A 12,491-nucleotide genomic window follows, 5' to 3' on the forward strand; every position below is an offset into this window, starting at 1 on the left:
GTATCAACTTGACCCGACCCGGCATGGTCCATTTGGGTTGCACTTCACCTAACAATTTGTATGGATATACTTTTGAGAATAAGAGGTTTATGATATATTAATATATTATTAGTTATAATATATTAATTATTTAATTAGTTTGATCAAGAATTAATTTGGTGATCAAAATGTGTTAATTAAATATAGACTCTTGTTTATATATATGGATCGGACTAAGATTTATTTAGGATGGGCTACTAGTACATGGAGTCCATGGATAGTCCATGGAACTTTTAACCCATGGATCCTAGGTAAATGAAGAGTCATGGGTATTAGGGTTTAACCCTAGTCCTCCATATTATATAAAGGAGTCATTGGTTCTAGAATTGGCACTAGTATGTGTGTGAGCATATGTGTGGCTGATTTCTAGAGGTGTAGTTATTCTCTCAAGAGCTTCCAACTTGTTTTGGTGATTTGTGACACCACTTGAGGCTTCCACACTATTGGTGCTAGGCTCATAAACTTCAAGCAATCAACCACAAAAGAAAGGTATGTTATTTTACTTAATGTTTTGTATTACAAGTAGCCCATAACATGCTAGTTAGGTTGTAAACATTTTTAATCAATTTTGCATGTATTTTAGAGAAAACATAGATCCAAGGTTTCTAGGGTTGCATGTACACCATAAGAGTGTTAGTATGCTCAAAACCCAACAGTGGTATTAGAGACTAGAATTGTTTTCAGAATATTTGATGCAAACTGCTTGAAAGAATCGAAAATCTGCTCACTGTTCGACTGAACTCGCCGAGTTCAAGGGGGGACTCGACGAGTCCATGAAAAAAATCATCCTACTCGTCGAGTAGGATCATGCACTCGACGAGTAGGTGCGTGTTGGGCAGTTTTCCGAGTTTTGTTGCTGGAAATCGGCTAGAATCGTTATCCCAAATTGTTTTGGACTTGTAAAATCTGTTTTTCAAAGTGGTAATGATTATGTTAACCCATTTCAAATAAATATTATCAATTTTCAAGTTTTATATGTGTTAATATGATTTCTTGAAATTGTTTGATATGAATATTTGTTCTTATGAGTTTTAGAAGACCATAGGAATTGTGTGTAACCTAAATGCTTGTTTAATTCATGATCTTTATGCTAATGATGGTATCCATAACTTGTCCTCAAGTTATGGATAACCAAAAGTCACTTCTTTAAAAGTTGTCATTAAAGAATAGGAGGTTTCATAAAATGAAGAGTCTTTAACTTTATGAACCATTAAAACTCATAAGTTACAAATTGAAGAGTCTTGAAATAGTTTCAAAACTTGCCCTCAAGTCTTGGTATTTGTAAAGTCTCACACATTAATACTTTAATTCCAAATAGATCCTTGGAATTTTAAAAGTTTACTTCTATAATATTAAAAGTATAATTATATATATATATATATATATATATATATATATATATATATGAAATTGGTAGGCCTCATTCACGAAGCCGGTCTATAAGGGGAGTATAAGGTTACTGCCTATAAAATGGTGGTTTAATGGGTGTCCACTCTCACCCACCGCTTCCTTGACTGGTGGTGGGTCATTAGCCGTATGGGTAGGATAAGACCTAAATCTTCATTAAAAGTATAATGAAATTATAAAGTAACTAAACCTTTATTAATGCCCAATCTTAGTTACCTTAGGAAAAATGTGAAATTGGTGCTAACCCATGAAAATATGCTTTGTACCTAGCCAAGTCGTTAGTGGAGCACACTAACAAGGACTAGTAAGAGTGACAAAGGGTGACTTAAGTTTTATCATAGATCGATGGAGCGTGTGTGGTTAATCGAAACATCGATTACGTGATAAAATTAAGGGTACCAAGTCAATTTTCATGGTTATTCACACCTTGTTTGTGATCCTCGGCATCCCAGTCACAAAATTGAAAGGGCACAATCGAGATTCAAACATGCCATTGAAAGTTCAATGTATCTCAAAGATCTAGGAGTTTCAAATCCAATTAAAACTTAATAATTCATTTTTTTTCGTGGTGAAAATTGGTAAATCGTCATTTACCTACCTTCAAATATTTTATATCTTGGATTACAGCATCCCTCATCCAAGTTATGAAATACTTTGTAGGATTCATCTAATTAAACTTGTCCTTCTTTCTTTTCAGATGTCAAACAACACTGCTGCTGGCTCAAGCCCTACAGGGTCCTTTTCCCTCATGAACTTATGTGGGAAAGTCACTTTTGATGGGTCTAATTTCAGTGAATGGATTAGAAACATCAGGATGATTACCTGCTATGAGGACAAGGAATATGTCCTTGATAAGGAGCTTAAGGTCATCAATGAGTCCACTGCTACTCCTGAGAAGCTTGCGGAGTACACTACACATGAAAGGGATGCTACCAAAGTGTCCTGCATCATGTTGGCTACCATGACTCCCGAACTCCAGAAATCCTATGAAGATTTCTACCCCTATGAGATGCATTTGGATCTGATGGAAAGGTACCATCAGAGCGCGCGTCAAGAGAGGTATGAAATCATCTCCTCTATGATAACAACAAGGATTAAGGAGGGTGAATCGATCACCGGTCACTTGCAAAAGATGCAAAGGTTTGTGGATCGGTTACTAAAGGTTAATGTGGACTTTCCAGAGGACATGACGATCGATATAATTCTCCATTCCTTACCTCCAGTTTATGATCAGTTTCGCATGACTTATCATATGAACAAGGAGGAAGTTACACTTAGCAAACTCCAAGGACTTTTAAGGACTGTTGAGAGTGAGCTTAAAGGTAAGTCAACTGTTATCTCTACACTTACTCTTACAACAGCCCCTGTTCTGGTAATTGGGCAGGGAAAAGGGAAGAAGAGGAAGACTCCTTCAAAGGTTACTAAGGGAAAGTCTATTGATGTCTCCTCTTCAAGTGGGACCAAGAAAGGTCTCATTCCTCCTTCTTCAAACCCAAAGGAAGCACAGTGCGTCTACTTCCACGAAAAGGGGCACTGGAAGCGAAGCTGCCCTAAATACATGCAGGATGTGAAGGATGGGAAAGTTAAACCCACCCATGCAGGTATTTATACAATATTTTATGGTAACTCATTACATACTAACTCTTGGGTGCTCGATACAAGTTGTGGTATTCACATTTGTACTGATTTTCAGGGCCTAAGAAGTAGTGAAGTAGTGGAGCACAAGAAGATAAACCTAATCATGGGCAATAGGAAAACATCACATCTGACCAAGATTGGGGTTTATTCTTTATTGCTTAATAATGGGTTAACTTTAGATTTGAATAAATGTTGTTACTCGTCAGAAATGGTGAGAAATATTATTTCTCTTCATAGTTTGTACAAACAAGGTTTCACCTTTTCATTTGATAATAAAATTGGTGCTATTGATGCTTTTTATAATAATGTGTTTTATTTTAAAGCATTACCTAGTGATGGTGTATATGAAACTGTGTCGATTGTAGACAATTTAGGAAATAATGTGTATCATATTGATTATTCAATGAGCATAGATAAAGCATCCTTGTGGCATTGTCATCTTGGACATGTTAACAAGAAGCGCATAGGCCAACTCCAGAAGGCTGGAGTTTTTGAGTCATTTGACCTAAAGTCAGATGATAGTTGTAAGTCTTGTTTACTTGGAAAAATGGCGAAGTCACCCTTCACTGGTTCTTGTGAGAGGGGTGAAGGTTTGTTGGACCTCATACACACCGATGTGTGTGGACCCTTCAAGACTGCCACAAGGGATGCTAATCAGTACTATGTGACTTTCACTGATGATTATAGTAGATATGGATATATCTACTTAATCAAGCATAAGTTAGAAACCTTTGAAAAGTTGAAAGAGTTTAAGCAGGAAGTCGATAATCAGTTGGGCAGGAATATCAAGATGCTCCGATCCGATAGGGGAGGAGAGTATCTTAGCATTGAATTCCTTGACTATCTTAAGGAATGTGGGATAGTCTCACAATTGACACCTCCTAGGACACCACAGTTGAATGGTGTTTCTTAGAGGCGCAATCGAACCTTGTTGGACATGGTTCGTTCCATGAAGAGTCGAGCTTCGTTACCAATCTTGTTCTGGGGGTATGCCTTAGAGACTGCCGCCCATATCCTTAATCTAGTCCCTACTAAGAAGGTTGCCAAAAAACCTCACGATACGTGGACTGGGAAAGTTCCCAATTTGGACCACATAAAAATTTGGGGTTGCGAGGCTTTTGTGAGGCGTGAGTGTCATGACAAGCTTGAACCTCGAAGCAAGAGGTGTATTTTCATCGGCTACCCACAGATATCCTTTGGTTACCTCTTCTACAGACCCAGTGATAATGTGGTCTTTGTAGCAAAGAAGAGGAGTCTTTCGTGAGAGAGAATTTATAAGACAAGGAGACTGTGGGAGGCAAATTGACCTGAGGAGGAAACTCATGTTGAGCCGATAGATGAGTCTGTACCTCCAAGGCGTTCCACAAGGGTTAAGAACACACCTGATTTTTATTATGGTTATCACATCACCACTGAAGGTGATACATTTATCAGTGATAGTACACTGATAGATTTGGATGAACCTAATAATTACAGGGAAGCCATGGCAGATCCCGAGTCTGCTAAATGGAAGGAGGCTATGGACAGCGAGATTCAGTCCATGTATGACAATCAAGTTTGGAACTTGGTTAACAATGTACCAGGTCAAAAGAAAGTTGGGTGCAAATGGATCTTCAAGAAGAAGACCAACATGGATGGGAAGGTATACACCTACAAAGCAAGAGTGGTGGCAAAGGGTTTTACTCAAACTCCAGGAGTTGACTATGATGATACCTTTTCACCAGTAGCTAAGATTAAGTCTATTAGAGTTTTGCTGGCCATAGCTGCATTTCATGATTATGAAATATGGCAAATAGATGTCAAAACCGCTTTCCTCAATGGGAAGTTGGCTGAGGATGTTTACATGGCTCGGCCAGAGGGTTTTGTCGTTGCAAAGTACCCTAATAGGATGTGTAAGCTTGAGAAATCCATTTATGGATTAAAACAAGCATCTCACAGATGGAATCTTTGCTTCGATGAGAAAGTCAAAGAGTTTGGCTTTTCGAGGAACGAGGATAAGTCTTGTGTGTATGTTAGGGCTAGTGGGAGTATAGTTAGCTTTCTGGTGATGTATGTAGATGACATACTACTCATAGGAAATGACATCCCAACTTTGTAGGAGGTTAAGTCCTGGCTTGGGAAGTGTTTCGCTATGAAAGACCTTGGAGAAGCTGCCTATATCCTAGGGATAAGGATAATAAGAGACAGAAGTAAGAGACTAATTGGACTTAGTCAGAGTACCTACTTGGATAAGGTGTTGAAAAGATTCAACATGCAGAATTCCAAGAAAGGGGACTTACCGATCCAGCACAATGCCAAACTAAGTAAGACTCAAAGTCCGAGTACAGAGGCTGAGATAGCTGAAATGAGTTGGTTTCCATATGCTTCCGCTGTTGGCTCGATCATGTATGCTATGACTTGTACTCGCCCTGATGTGGATTTTTCTTTGAGCATGGTTAGCAAATTTCAGGGAAATCCTGTCATTGCGCACTGGACTGCGGTAAAGAATATTCTCAAGTATCTACGAAGGACTAAGGAATGGGTCCTTACCCTTGGTAGAAGTGATGACTTGAGAGTGATTAGGTATACTGATGCTGGCTTTCATACTGACATGGATAATTTCCGCTCTCAGTCAGGCTGGGTCTTTACCCTTAATAGAGGAGCAAATACTTGGAAAAGTTCCAAGTAGGAGACAATAGCTGCTTCTTCTTGTGGATCAGAGTACACAGTAGGCTGTGAAGCGGCGAAGGAGGCAATATGGCTGAAGAACTTCATCGGAGATCTTGGAGTCATGCCAGCTATACAAGAGCCTATGGAGATTTTCTGTGACGGCAATAGTATGGTTGCCTTAGCCAAGGAACTGAGAGATCATGGTAGATCCAGACATATTGACAGAAAATACCACTTCATAAGACACAAGATAGAAGAAGGACTCCTCGTGGAAAAGAGGGTATCGTCAGAAGAAAACCCTGCAGATCCCCTCACGAAGGGACCGACTAGGGTTAGGCATTTGCAGCATGCAAGAAGCATCGGGCTGAGGGACGATATTAGTTTTAATAATTAGATTTCTGAAACTTGTAAAATGTAATTGACATTTGATGATTAACTAAAAGTTGTTGTTTATTTATGATTAAAGTGTTACTATCCTATGTTGATCATTTACTGTTGTTTCAATTTGCATGTTTTGACTTCTAGAATGATTATTTTATTCGAACTCTCCACAGTCGGTCATATATCGGAAGTAGATATGAATCAAGATTGTCATGAATTTGGTTAGTAAGATTTGTCAAAGGTGCATTAGACATAGCAATGGTTGCTACAACATTCATGAGTACTTATAAGTTCTTAGTATTTGATTAAACCCACGCTTGCTTGTATCACTTCATGGAATTTATCTCAAGTGATCGCGAGACGATAATATATTATATATCTTCAAACCTAGAGATATGAGTTGTTGACTATGAATTGGTTATCCATTGATTGTACCAAAATGCATCAGTAACCTAATGTCATAAAACGTGCTTTTATGCATAATCTAACAAGTAGTTAGTACAAGCATATGAGTCGAAGTTTATCTATTCCTTCTAGCAATAGAAGCGATATTTGGGCCCCTCGATGATTTGGTTTGACCTATGTGTCGGGCCCGGTCAGAACCTAATTGATGTGTTCAATTTAGTTCTATGTCATACAAATCAGAGATCGAGAAACAAATGTTGGACAATAAGTTAGACCATGTTCCATGTGTTTGTCCAGCTGATATCTTGAGAATAGAGGAGTATATGATCACTTATCTAAAATGACGCTTCATAGTTCAACAGAGTTTTAAAGAGCTATAATTGCTGGTTGGTTCCTGAAGTTATACTTGCAATTATAGTTAACAGATGTAACGCCCGGGTTTCAGGGCTAAGCATATTTGTCAATGTAATAGTCTAGGCCAACTATTGTAACTCTTTTTTGAAGTAATAAAGATGAAATATTTGAGTATTATGTGAACTATGTGTATTTATGTGCTTACAATTTAATTATAAATAAAGAATAAAAGTAAGCGTCAAAATTAAAGTGTTAGATAAGCCCGATATCTTTATATAAAGTTGTAGTGGTCGAAACAAGGATTCTGGGGATATAAGGAATGCCAAAATCCGAATTATAACGAAGAAGTTATGACCCGTCGAAGTTTCGCGACAGAACCGGCACGATACCGGGAAACATAAATAGTGAATTTACGATAGAGCGAGATTTAGCCTTAGCGATCTAAACGAAAGTCGTAGAATATGTTAAACTAAGAACATCGATAAAAAGAACGCCCAAATCTGACTTCGTATGAGGAAGTTATGATTTTTCGAAGTTTCGAATTAGCAGTGTACAGCCCGAAAATCGAATGAGTGCATAGTTACTTTCAACTTACACATAGATATGAAGTATTTTATATAAATTACGTGCTCTGTGTGCATATTACCTGAATACTTGCTATCTATGTTGGATGAACGTTTTATACACATTTTTAATGATTTAAACTGTATATGTATTTTCTATCTACAAAATGTGTTGGGTAAAACATGGGTAGATGTAATAGTTGTTGTGTGATAAAATAAAATAATGAGAGGCCTCGTTATAGATGTTATTGATGATCCAATCATCTAGCGGAGTATAGATGACGACCACGAACTATTCTTGACAGTCCAGTGGAACACTAGCAGGCTCGCAACCTGTAGGTGTTTATTCGAACTGTGTGTTTATTTGAACTGTGTGCTCACCAGATGTACTCCATCCCCCACATGGTTGCCTTAAGGACATTTATTGCTGAGGAATCCCCTTAGCAGTAGTGTCCGTCCCGATGATAATCCTTAGGATAGGTCCCTTATGATAGATGCTTAGGGACGTAATGTGAGGATAACGGGAACGAGTAATCGGGTTATTGTTGATTGATGAAATTAATAAACTTATTTATTGTGGGTTGAAAACCCTATGTGCTCACCAGGCTCCCAAGCCTGACCCACTCAGTTTTATGTATTACAAGTAGTGGCGCTTGAGCATAGATATGATGTTGGACGAGGGATTACGGATATAGGCCTGTAGATATGAAATAATGTAGTAAGGCTTATATTGTACTGTTTATGCTTTTGATCTGTACGAACATGACATCCCAAGTCTTTTAATGAAATACATTTCTATGGAAATGCTTTTGATAAATCTTTATCATATTTTGTTTTGGGACAAATTCCGCAACACTTTCATTTAAAATGTTACTCTGATTTTTAAACAAAGCATAAACAAACCGGTCTTTTCTGGCTGTGATTTTGGGGATTTCACAATTGGTATCAGAGCATTAGTTTAAGCGAACTAGGAATTCGTAGGATTTCAAGACTTAAACTTAGAATGCTAAGCGATGATTGTGAGGTGTGAGCACTAGCTTATTTTAGGAATTATGCCTAAAATGCTTTTATGTGCTAGATGCTTTGTGCCTGGTATGCTGTAAATTGTTCGGATCTATGGTCTGTTGCCGACCGGATCTAGAAACCTTATGTGTTTAGGATTCTAAAAGTACGACTATGATATTAGAACTAGAATGTAAACGTTTCGGAGTGATAAGGACGATTTAAACGTCTATCCTAAATAAAGATCTAAATTCACCTTATTCGGTGTATAGATCAAGATGGCAAGGACCCATAACGGAAATGTGAATGCAAATGGGAACAGAAACCAACCCCCAGTGATTGAGCAAATACCGGTGATGGAAGCCGCTGCTGAGCCAGTCACAATGGCTGGAGTGCAAGCGATGATCCAAGCGATGTTGGATCGTCAAATGGAGGAAACTAGATGTTTGCTCCAGCAAAATTGAGAGGAAGCCACTATTCAGATCGAACAGCCCGAGTTGAACGAAGGGCAGGCTGAGGAAGGAGACTACAGTGGAACTGTTGGTCAAGTCAACCCACCAATAGTTCAACAAAATAACCAAGATGACGGATTCGAGAGAAATGGATGCAAGTACAAGGATTTTCAGACTTGAAAGCCATCGACTTTCACGGGAAAAGAAGATCCAATCGGGGTCATGAATTGGATCTCGGAAATGGAGTTAGCTTTCATGACGTGCGGTTGCAGAGGAAAGCTACAGACCACGTTTGTAGTACGTCAGTTTCGAGGAGGCGCTGTACGTTGGTGGAATACCTTGGGGAAGACTTTAAGCCCCAACAAGCCCCTGGAACTGACATAGGCAGAATTTCTGGTGCAATTCAAACGAAAGTACTGCTCAGCTCAAAACCTACTCGAGCTAGAGAACCAGTTTTTAACCCTGGAGAAGGGAAGCATGTCAATCGATGAATACACGAACAACTTCACAGAAAAGATGGAGTTTGCCTTGCGTCTTGTTCCGGATGAGCTGACGAAAATTGATAAGTACGCAAAGGGATTACCATGGGAGTACGCGGTGCCAGTGCGTCAGGCACAACCTTGGAGGCAGCTATATGGGCTGCCAAGTCTGTGGAGGACATGATTAAGGGAAGAGCTGCCAGCAAAGTCAAGGTTGGCGAGAAGAGGAAATTTGAAGAGTCTACTAAACCCAACAAAAAGAAGAGCAAGTTCGGTTCAAAGAAGTTCAGGGGAGGAAATGAATTTAAATGGTGTGAGAAGTGCAATAAGAAGCACTCGGGGAAATGTGGTGAGGAAGTAACCTGCTACAAGTGTGGGAAAATGGGGCACTATGCCAATGAGTGCACCACCAACAAGAGGGTGTGCTACGAGTGCCGTGAAGAAGGGCATATTGCCAAGGATTGCCCAAAGAAGAAAGATGCAGGAAGGCCCAACATTCCACTGAAGCCGAAGGTGAGAGCCTTCCAGATGACGCTCGAGGCTGCGAAGGAGGCAGCAGACGTCGCTTCAGGTACCTTTCTTGTAAATGGTTTGCCTGCAAATGTACTATTTGATTCCGGAGCTAACTACTCTTTTGTGTCACATAAATTTGGTGGGAAATTAGCATTACCTGTAGAAAAACTAGATAATGCCCTGATTGTAGAAGTTGCCAGTGGCAAATTCGTACGTGTTAGTAATCATATTAAGAACATCGTCATCGACCTAAACAGAAACGAATTCCATGAGGAGCTATTACCCATATAGTTAAACGGTTCTGACATCGTTCACTACAAGAAAAAAGGCCTTTTACGACGCGCAAAATACGACGCTCATTGATCTATGTTACGCAAAGGAGAGTGACATTAGAAAAATGTCATCTCTTCAAAAAATTCAAGGATAGAAGACACGCATTATTGCGCGCCCTTAAATTAGTGTCTAAAAAAAACACGGAGGGCACCTATAATAAAATGCGCGTCGTCTAAGGATGTCGCTTTATAATTTTTAATGGAACGTGCGTTCCATCCTTTAACAGTAGGGGGAAATGAAATTCTGAAAAAATTAAAAATACCGCCTTCCTTTTTTTCTCCTTTCCCTCTTGCCCTGGACGCTCCTTCCTTCCCCCTCCCGACATTGACTGCTGCTTACTTCTTCCCTCACTTCTACCTACTGGAACCACCATATCTCCCACTCGATGTTGAAATTGTTAGAAAAAGCCCTAATTATACTCTCAAGTCTAAATACAGAAAAAATAGAAGATGGTGAAGAAGTAGCAGTAGAGGAAGTGGAGGATGAACAGTCGAAAATGGAAGGAATGGCATCAATAGCGTTGTTACTAGATGGGTCAATCTCGGGTCATTTTGTTCAGCTTCCCGAGTCCGTTTATTACCAGATGGGTCAATCTCGTCTTTTTGTCTCGACTTCATATCTCTCTGTAAAGCAAGCGACGACTTCATATCAAAAGTGGAGGTGGCAGCCTAAAGACTGTAATTTGCCAAAGTAAGCATACCTGAAACGTGAAATTGGCAAATTGGATTGCACAGAAACGCGATTGGGATCGGGAATTTTGGTTTTGGAACGCCGATTTGTGAAATTGGGATCAACACATCCTTTTGAATCGGTTTGTCTTCCTTTACCTCTGTACTCTCACTCACTCACTCTCTCTCTCTCTCTCTCCCTCTCTCTCTCTCTCTAAGCCCTAAGCTGCCACCATCAATAATAAAATAGTTCGATCAAGTTTAGTTCAATTCCTGATCATCGATTTGAAATTCTATTTCTGATATGACCTTTTGTGCAATTCTTTGACCTTTTAATCTTAGGGTTTATCTTCATGAAATCTAATCTCTGTGAACGAACTAATACACTTTAGGATTAGGGTTTAGTAATGGGATTCCTTCATTTTTGTTAGGGCGATGTGAGTAATGAACCAAGGAGAAACACACAACAATGTAATCAAGAAGAAGATGTTCCAGTCTTGGTTGATGCAGTACTTCCATTATCTGCAGCTGCCATGGCTTTGCCACCTTTATCTATTCGAGGTGATTTGGGAGTTGTTTCTACTGCTGGAGTTAGATATGCATATCCACTCCTAAAATCATTTGCAAAAATGGGACCTCAAGGTGTTCTTGGTGCCACAAAGCTTTTACGCCCTTTTTCAGAAATAGTTGATTCATTGGGACTCAAAGATCCTTTCATTAGAAATTGGGTGGATCTTTTGTCTTTCTTACTTGCTGGAGTGAAATCCGATGGTGTTCTTTCAGCAGAAATGGTACATAATCATATCATACATTAAAAAGTTTCTTTTAAGGTAGTTTTACTTTTTGGTATGATGGAATTGAGGAAGGAATGGAATGGGCTATTCCATTACCACATGTCCTCATCCATTCCATTCCAACCAAACAGAATCCATTCTATTCCTTCATATTTTATAGTTCTCTAAATGTCTAATCTTTTGCCTGTATATATATCCACATATTTGCAGATTTATATGTTTGCAGAATGGTATAAACTAGGTTGTAGTTTAGAATACCCTGTTGGTGGAACTGGAGCACTTGTTGAGGCTCTTGTTCTCAGATTTTCCTTCTGATAAACTTCCAAAAATGTCAGAACCTTCACAACTTATGACAGAAAATACACGTTCTGATCTTTATGTTGCACTCCCTGTTCTCAGTCAAGGAAAGAAATGGGTATTACTATACATGTAAAATTTCATCTTCATCATATTTTCAGTTTCACATTATTCTTGAATCTTGATATATCATTATCTTTTTTATATGTTAGTACATGGAGGCATGGCATATCTCTTTCAACCTTATATAGAAGAAGCAATCTTTGCCCTGGGTTAAGTCTACTGGTAATGTCTTGTCTTCAGTAACTATGCAAAATGTCAAGTTTACCCTTTAACTGAAACTTGATTAAACATTTTCAGGTTGTTGGAGATCGTAAAGGTGCAGTTTTTGGTGGTTTAGTTGAGGCACCTTTGAAACCATCAACAAAGAAAAGATACCAGGTTTGTAATTGTTTAATTAAGTTCGTTTCTCTATATGTTGACAAAAGACTTTTCTACCCTTTTTCACTATGATGAG

The 12,491-nt window shown here is 38.9% G+C and overlaps 1 protein-coding gene across 1 annotated transcript; it reads left to right on the forward strand.

Annotated features, from left to right (window-relative positions):
* Positions 1 to 10,711: 10,711 nt before the first annotated feature.
* LOC145076389 (uncharacterized) lies at positions 10,712 to 12,087 on the forward strand. The gene is made up of 3 exons (XM_079022277.1): positions 10,712 to 10,840; positions 11,315 to 11,674; positions 11,888 to 12,087. The coding sequence occupies exons 1-3, from the start codon at positions 10,712 to 10,714 to the stop codon at positions 11,990 to 11,992; spliced, it is 594 nt and encodes a 197-aa protein (XP_078878403.1). The 3' UTR covers positions 11,993 to 12,087.
* Positions 12,088 to 12,491: the final 404 nt, after the last annotated feature.

This window comes from Lactuca serriola, chromosome 9 (genome assembly GCF_051521515.1).
Source record: "Lactuca serriola cultivar US96UC23 chromosome 9, Lser_US96UC23_V15, whole genome shotgun sequence".
Taxonomy (NCBI): Eukaryota; Viridiplantae; Streptophyta; class Magnoliopsida; order Asterales; family Asteraceae; genus Lactuca; species Lactuca serriola.

What these genes read in the sequence shown, in the direction of transcription:
- LOC145076389 (XM_079022277.1), top strand. Translation starts at nt 10,712, where the DNA reads ATGGAAGGAATGGCATCAATAGCGTTGTTACTAGATGGGTCAATCTCG. An exon ending in TCTCGACTTCATATCTCTCT is followed by an intron (nt 10,841 to 11,314) that starts GTAAAGCAAGCG and finishes CATTTTTGTTAG; the next exon opens with GGCGATGTGAGTAATGAACC. An exon ending in GTGTTCTTTCAGCAGAAATG is followed by an intron (nt 11,675 to 11,887) that starts GTACATAATCAT and finishes ACATATTTGCAG; the next exon opens with ATTTATATGTTTGCAGAATG.